The sequence below is a fragment of the Sinocyclocheilus rhinocerous genome, unplaced genomic scaffold (assembly GCF_001515625.1).
Source record: "Sinocyclocheilus rhinocerous isolate Xijiao unplaced genomic scaffold, SAMN03320098_v1.1 scaffold943, whole genome shotgun sequence".
NCBI lineage: Eukaryota > Metazoa > Chordata > Actinopteri > Cypriniformes > Cyprinidae > Sinocyclocheilus > Sinocyclocheilus rhinocerous.
Window position 1 is genome coordinate 503,233 of NW_015626129.1, and position 8,300 is coordinate 511,532.

An 8,300-nucleotide genomic window follows, 5' to 3' on the forward strand; every position below is an offset into this window, starting at 1 on the left:
CCTTTGCACAGCCAGCCTTGTACTCTTCTGGGTTCAAAAAACTGTCGTCCATAAAATGTGTTGCACAAATTCGAACATCTGGGTTGTGCTGTTCTGTTGTAAATAAATCTTAACCAATGATTCCTAATTGCATCTACTTCCGGAAGGCCATAATAAAGTGCTTTTGCTTTCGCACTGAATCACACAGCGTCTCCCTGACATGCTGCATCAACACTACCGCTGTTCCTGAAACCACGCTTCTTTCTTTGCGTGCACATTTGGGCGGTGTTATGCAAATCTTCCCAGATCGTGACGTAGGTATGTGGGGGCGTGTTAGAACGAGCCGTTTTAGGTAGGCATGGTTGACTCTTAACTTTTATAAAGAATATCTCTTTGGATTTGAGATTTTAGTCTTTGCAACTTTACAGATCTTCTTTATGCACCAAGAGCTTGTAACACTCCAAAGAGAAAGGAAAAATTTAAATCTCATCATATATGACCCCTTTAAAAATTTTTTTTAACAAAGTGGGCTATGTTTATGCTGTCCATTTTATTTGTCTCCGTGTGGTCTTGAAATTAAAAAAAATGGTTTTAAATCATTTCTGTTCAGGTGGTCTGGATGGCACGATACCTTTTGGAGCTCTTGCTCTTGGAGGGGCAATGTGTGGTGTATCTGCTCGCCCAGCTGGCAGGTGCTGCCCTCCGTCTGGCCCGCAGGGTCCTGCAGGAAGCTCCTTCTCCTGATGGAGAGATGGCCTGCTGTATTGCTTCTAGTATCCATATAGGAAGGTCAGGACAAGTAGCTCTTTAGTTCTGTTCTCAAGAACTGTTAGACTGATTTCTTTAGAATTCTGAGTGTTTGAGCTTTAACTTGCATTCTGTTGAAAAGGACTTTCACAGTGACCCTCAATGATCACTATCAGTCAGAAGTTTAGATTATTATTATTTATTTATTTATTTTTTAACGGGTTTTTGATAAGACATGACTACACTTATTTGATCAAAAACAGTAAAGACCGTGTTTGGAGTAAGCCCCAAATTTATCTCAGATTGTTTTAAGCTTCTTAACTCATTAAAATCCACAATTTAAAAAGCAGAAATGTTGAAACTGAGTTGAAATATAGCTCAATATTTTTGTTGTCTCACACCCCACTATCTCTGATGCAGTGAAGCAACTCTCATCAGTATAATGCAGATCATCGCCATTGCAGCAGCGAGAGCACATGCTCGTGAGACCCGTGCCACTTACATCAAGTTCTCCACTATACAAACCCTCCATGTCAGCATGCACCCTGCCCTGAAAGCCGCCCCTGGCCTACTGGGCCTGTCGTGCCCTCAGACGTGATGCTCTGTTAACACCAGTGAGGAGGCCAAATGGGGCTGGAAATGTTCAGCACAGCTGCGTAGCACTGCTACTCTGAGGGAAAGAAATGCTGAATATGGCCAGTCAGGAGGATTGTGTTGCACTGGTTACTCTATCTGGACTGAATTGTTTTCTGTAACCTTTTTTTTTTTTTAATAGCAATCTTGTCACTTGATGTAAAAGGATAAAGAAAAAGTGTGTATTTATGTCTTTGTAGCTTTTAAGTGTTTATCAATGCTATGGTGAAAAATTGATATACTGGAATATGGTGTCTTATGAAATTAAAGCACTTTGAAACATTTACTGTTTTTAAGTGTTTTTGCAAATTTGGAATTTCCAAGTATATTTTAAGATTGGGAAAAATAAAACTGATCTGTCTGCTTTGGAAAACTGCATTGGAAATTCGATTCCTTTCTACTCATGTATTAAATTAAACTTATTTATTATTATTATTTATTTTATTTTTTTCCCCCTTTTCCTTCACATGTTTCAGTGCATTCCAATTATCACATGACGCTCTCAGCAAGGGCATCATGTGCAGGGTTGCCAGATCTGCATGCTAATGTCCGATCAAACTGACCCTGATAAAACACTTTTTACATTTGTGCATTTTTTTTTTTTTCTCTTCCGGTTGTAAGTCTATTACATAAGGTGTATATAACACAAGTTTTCAAAATTTGAAAAATAAAATTAAAAAAAATTACCAGGCGAAGATGAAAAGGGATTAAATGCATGTTCTCTTCCGGTTGTAAGTCTATTACATAAGGTGTATATAACACAAGTTTTCAAAATTTGAAAAATAAAATAAAAAAAAATTACCAGGCGAAGATGAAAAGGGATTAAATGCATGTTAATAGACATGCAAATGTGATCCTGTAAATCCACTGTATGTTGAAACACTAGGGGTGTAGTGTTACGTTTGTGCTTGACCTCTTTAATCTGCTGTCGGTCCTCAGTTTGCCGTTAGTGATGGGAAGTTCAGCTCTTTTCAAAGATTCGGCTCTTTTGGCTCGGCTCCCTTAGAAGAGCCGGCTCTTTCGGCTCCCAAATGACTCTTTATTTAGTATCACTATTTAATTTATTTAGCCTTCTATTTTAGCCCAATTTAGCAATTGTGAAATGTCTGTGTTGGTAAGCAATTTTTTTTATTCAGTGTTTTCATAAAAGCCTTATTTTTATGCATTTTATTTTTTCGTAAAAAAAAAAAAGACTATTATTTGACATTTTAATAAAACTTTAATTGAACAATTGAACAGAACCACAGCAAACAAATAAAGGCAAAAGTCTTAACATTAAGACACTTAGTGCACGTTGGCATTCAGAAATATCAGATGCCTCAGCTTGGATGTGCTGATGTGATTTCTCTGTGATTATTTGTCGGCTCCTCTCTGTCGCTCTGTGTACCTGGCCTTTACTACTAAGTTACACTCGCTATCTTCGGAGCGTGTCCCCCTTCTTTCTTTCACATAATGGTATGATCCTATCCTTGTAACGAAAAAATGCATAAAAATAAAAAATAATGCTTTTATGAAAACGGTAAATAAAAATTGCTTACCAACACACAAACCATTCACAATTGCTAAATTGGCCTAAAATAGAAGGCTCCGGCTGAAGATTCGGCTCTCCCCGACGGGAGTCGGCTCTTCTCGTTCGCTACAAAGAATCGGCTCTTAGAGCCGGCTCGTTCGCGAACGACACATCACTATTTGCCATAACGGAAATTGTGAAAAATAAAACGGGTCTGTCTGCTTTTGAAAACCGCAATGGAAATTATATTCCTTTCCACACATCAATGTATTAAATTAAACCTTTTTTTCCTTTTCTTTCATTCACATGTTTCAGTGCACTCCAATTATCACATGACGCTCTCAGCAGGGGCATTATGTGCAGGGTTGCCAGATCTGCATGTCCGGTCAAACATACAATCATTTGATACGTTTAATAAATCATTATTCTACTTTGTGTGCAAAATGTTAAACCCTCAAATCACGAAAATGGTTTAAAAGTGCCTTAATTAATTACGCCGGAAAATGTGGACTTGGCAACTCTGTTTATGACGTCACCTGAAAAGCGAGCCAAGTTTTCAACGGGCGTCTGTGCGCAGTACCGAACATGTGCGCGCAGCTCTTCTACTCTCGTCCTCACATGTCCGCACACACCCGGCGCTGCTGATTGGCTTACAGGAGCGCGCTGCGTCATTCCGCCCTGCGAGAACCACGTGGCGCTGTAGTAGAACAGCTGAGCGCTCGAGCTCTGGCACATTTTAGAGGCGCGTGTGAGGCTCAAGAAGATTTGATTTCTGGGGAGTTTTGCTCCATGGCTCAGTCTGACGCGCATATTTCCTTGACTGCCATTATGTTTCGCACATTGCATTCTTATCATTTTCATTAATCAGTTCCATGCCCCACTTCGCCATTTTTAATGGCCAGAATGTTAATTTGTAACTAAATGCACTCATAAATGATAGTCAAGAGTAATAAATAAATAAATAAAAACCGTTATGATTTTGTCGGTGGAGTTGTCAGTCTGTATTGGTTCTAAACAGCAACAACCAGATATAACTATAGCCTGTTGATATGGATTTTTCCCTCTACATTAATTGAGTTAATTTAATATGTTCAATAATTCTACAATGATTTTACTTGTTCGAATCAGATAAAGCTAAAATATTATAACTGTAAACACGTGCAATAAAATTAATTAAACACTTCATGGCAAAAAAAATAAAATAACAAAAACTATATAACATAATAAATTATTATTATGCTGCAAGCAGTGATTTATGTGGCTAAAAGCAGCACTTAAACCAGCACTTCTGTCCCTTTTTAAGAGTACATGTTGATGGCTTTTTGGGGTTCAAACCTAAAACCTTTTGGTGTCCACTAACAACTCACACCTACTTTGTAAAAAAAACCCTGACAATCCTTTGTGATTTGACTGACACCAACTTACATAAAACATAAAAGCTGCAATATTCACACTTTGGCCTGCAGTGCTAAGTGTTAACTGGTCATACTTCCTGTATTTGGCTCAGCAGATAGTCAGCGGTCAGGATTACAAAATAGCCAACACATGGACAGCCGAATGTAGTTACACTAATACGTCGTTTCTTCGCCACTCCTCCTCTTGTTATGTTTCGTGTCAGGCCTGTCATACCGTCTCGTTCCTCCTCTCCACGTGCCTGATCACAGCATTGGCCATGCCACTCATTCCCCTGCGTCCCTCGTGTTTGGGGCGGGATTAGGTGGAATCTCTTTACCGCTATTGGTCCGGTTGCGTGCCTACCACAGAAATGGGCGGGCCCCAAGAATGTGGGGCGGGGCTTACTGCAGGTGGCGTTGTCAGTCTGCAATTTTGAAGTAGGGGCTGGAGACGACCTGAAAAAAGTGCAGGCAAAAGTAATGTGACTCGGTCACGCTGGGTGGTCATCATCCTTGTCAGCGAGATGACGGGAGGTACAGACTGCCCCTGGACAGGTAGTTAGGAGTGTGCGCTACCCTGGACGAAGAAGAGCCGAATACTCGGGACCAGGATCAGTGTTGTACATTACTAAGGTAGGCAATGCTGATGTTGTATTCATATTCATATTAATATTTTACTTACCCTGCAAAAGGCTGTCTTTTGCTCTGTAGGTGCTTATTTTTGCCCATTTGCACTGATACTTTATCTGTCTGACAGGGTATCCGTAAGTTCCATCTTTATTTGCACGTAAAGGTTGTCTATGCAGGTGGTAAAAGCACGTTATTTTGACGGTGTCCGTGGTGTCAACAGGAGGAAGTTGAGACTGAGATCGGCTGTTGTTGTAGTATTACATAACAGTAAGGGAAGGGAGGGCTCAGAGCTCCGTGTGTGTGTGTGTGTGTGTGTGTGTGTGTGTGTCTAACCTTCCTCCTGGCAGGATAATTCATGTCACAGACCTACCAAGAACTATGAAATATTTGGTCAGATTTTTTGTGCTCATAATACTGTATTGTTACAAAGGTCCCGAGATCCCCTGACAGTGTATTATATTCGGAGACAGCTTTTTTGCGACTTCAAAAATTTAGAAATTTTCTGGACTGAAAACAAAAAAACAAAAACACTAAAGCAAAACGAAAGGCTAAAATCACTGTAACGTACGGGATCTTGTGGCTTATTGCTTTTATAAAACGAATATCTTTGCGACTTCAAAAATTTAGAAAATTTCTGGACTGAAAACAAAAACAAAAACAAAAAAAAACACTAAAGCAAAACGAAAGGCTAAAATCACTGTAACGTACGGGATCTTGTGGCTTATTGCTTTTATAAAACGAATAGCATTATGACAAAGCACTAGGCTATTTTTATTGTTTATGAAAGTAGTGATAGTTAAATTAATAATGATAATCAGAATGAACAATTATCTAGCCAACTAATAAGTTTGAAAAATATAACCAAGACCATGATGGCAAATTAAAAAAAAAAATATATATATAAAATATATACAGTATATATATATATATATATATATATATATATATATTAGGGCTATAAAAATGGAGTGGAATGGATTTTTCCCATTTTTCTGCCTTTGACAAGAGATCACATGGCAAATGTTCCAGAACTCATGAGTGTTAATGAGCAATGATGGCAGCATTTATCAGTATTTTACAGCGGCAAGCAGAATAAATCCAGTCAGAATTTAGAGTTGATTGTATCCAATCTGTAGTTAAAGTGTTTTTGACCTTTTATAAAATGCCTTTTATGTGCAATAACATGTTAGTAAAAAGCCATTTAACTATCATGTACTCTGCATGTCTGAAATGTTGGTAAATGAGAATATACTTTTTTTTTCAGTTGTAGAGTACTTCGCTCAAGTGTTTGCCTGATTGCTTTTTTAACTTGAAAATATGGTTCATACGTGTAACACATGGCACAGACTGGAGAGTGAGTGAGTTCAGAGTGTACATATATATACATAATGTATGTGTGTGTAGTCACTTTAATAGTCACTTAATGTTCAGGCGTGTTTTGTGTTCTTTGTGGTGTACAGTCATTTAGAGAAAGGCTATATTTTGTACAGAAGCTCTGAATACATTGTAATTGTCATGACAGAAAAGGCTTGACTCTTTCCGTAAAACTGACTAGTGACACAATAAGTGCCTTATGTTTTGAATTTACATACATTTCCTGTAGATTAAGTGTTCTTATAACCTTTAAGCAGCTCATTTATTATTAGTAGTATTATTTTTGGATTTGTAAATAATATTTACCTAATTTAAAAAACAACTCTCCCCTAGACAAACGTTGAAAGAGAATTTTCCGCAGTTCACCCTTTGTTGGCATAAATGTGGCATTTTGGAATTCAACTCTTCAGTTTATCAGTGCTACTGATCAAACATGTTTATGTAAGGACCTTGAGAACAAACTCCATGCCCCATGTTAGAAATGGGTAAATATATTCTGCCTGAGGCCACTGTTTGCCCAGCTTTGTCTCTCTGCTTTCAGGGCCCGGGATGCCCAAGGAACCGAGAGGAGATGCCCAAGGGTGTGTAGGAGAGAGGGAACGCACCTCCCGTCCAGCCAGTAAAAATGCTAAAGACAAAAGCAACAGCGCCGCCCTTTTGGCCTCTAGAGCAAGAGCACACACCGAACAGAAAAAAAATGGACGTGATTCGCGCTTCTCGGAGAAAGACTCTGGTTACTCGGGTGAGTATCGATTGACAGTCCTACTGTTATATTCACCAACTAAGAAACTCAGTTCACACTATTTTTACTATTATGACAAACAATACAGTTTGCTCAAAAGTGTATTAAGAACACGGTAGTCGAATTTTTACCACAACACTGACACTAGTTCATTGAAGTCTGCAAAGTTAAATGAAGATTTGCTTGCTGTCAGGATGAACCTTTATGCAAAATGGATATACTTGCGTGAATTTGTAACATTTACAGGCACAACCGTAAGATGTAGCTAAGTTGTACCCTGAGCAAAATGTGTCTTAAACACAATAAACAACACACGCATCTGACAGTAGGGCAAGCCATGTAGATTTATGATTTCGTTTCAAGCGCTTAATATAAAACAGGCAACTTGGATCATGCATTTTTCTGGCAGCTTCGCTATTCCTTTGTTATTTTTTCAGATGTGTTTGCAACATCAAAATATACTGATATAAACATTATTGTTCCATCGTAGGCGGGAAACTGAGTTTAAAATTACGTTCCACACACACAGAAGTTCAGCACACGTAGTGGTTAAAACAGCACTGGGTTCATTCGGTACATGTGTACCAAACTGAAAGACCCGTACAGAAATATTTTAGTAGGAACATGTGTACCATTACACCCCTAACACACACACTGCAAGTTTTGTGATCATTTCTACACCCTCGTATTGTTTCTTTATGACTCACTTTCTTCTGTAGAACATAAAAGGATATTTTTCATGCTACTTTTTTATACAAAGAAAGCCATATTAAGTGTTTGCAACATCAGTGTTACAAACTAGGAAAGTCATATTTGCTCCTAATATAGCTTTGCACCCAATCAGAAACAAAAGCTTCAATGAGGTCAAGCACTGATGTTGCGTGAAGGGCCCTAGTTCAAAGTCATCGTTCCAGTTAATCTCAGAGGTGTTCATTAGGTCACAGCATATTCAGAAAACACTTTTTCTGATTGCATTTTATGACAGTGCCAGGTTGAACGGAGTCTTTTGATATGCCTTATTCAACTGTTTGTATAAGGATATTTATTGGCAGTATGCTTGATTTTATGCACATGCAGCTGAAAGTGTCAAACGTCTTCATTAGAAGTGTAGTTCTGACCATAAAGTGTAGTTTTATGAGGCTTAAGTAACATCCGTGCCAAAACTTCAAGGTTCCGACATTGAATGGTCCTTGATTTGACTTGTCATTACCGAGACTGCCATCCCTCTCGGTTTTGTATTTCTCTTTCTATGTTTCCCATCCTTCCTCTTGCCTTTTCCTTCCCTTTTTTT

At 38.5% G+C, this 8,300-nt stretch overlaps 1 protein-coding gene and 1 pseudogene across 2 annotated transcripts in view; both read left to right on the forward strand.

Annotated features, from left to right (window-relative positions):
• Positions 1-1,526, forward strand: part of LOC107711048 (cyclin N-terminal domain-containing protein 2-like) — a 9,433-nt pseudogene extending 7,907 nt beyond the window's left edge.
• A 3,132-nt stretch (positions 1,527-4,658) lies between these two features.
• The window catches only part of LOC107711015 (CLOCK-interacting pacemaker), a 9,145-nt gene continuing 5,503 nt past the window's right edge, over positions 4,659-8,300 (forward strand). Inside the window, exons 1-2 of one of the 2 annotated variants that reach the window (XM_016515926.1) lie at positions 4,659-4,895; positions 6,807-7,009. In XM_016515926.1, coding sequence (XP_016371412.1) covers positions 6,817-7,009 — 193 coding nt within the window. In that variant the 5' untranslated portion in view covers positions 4,659-4,895; positions 6,807-6,816. Of the gene's footprint in view, positions 4,897-6,806; positions 7,010-8,300 lie in introns of both variants that reach the window. The other variant, XM_016515919.1, reaches the window with a different exon arrangement.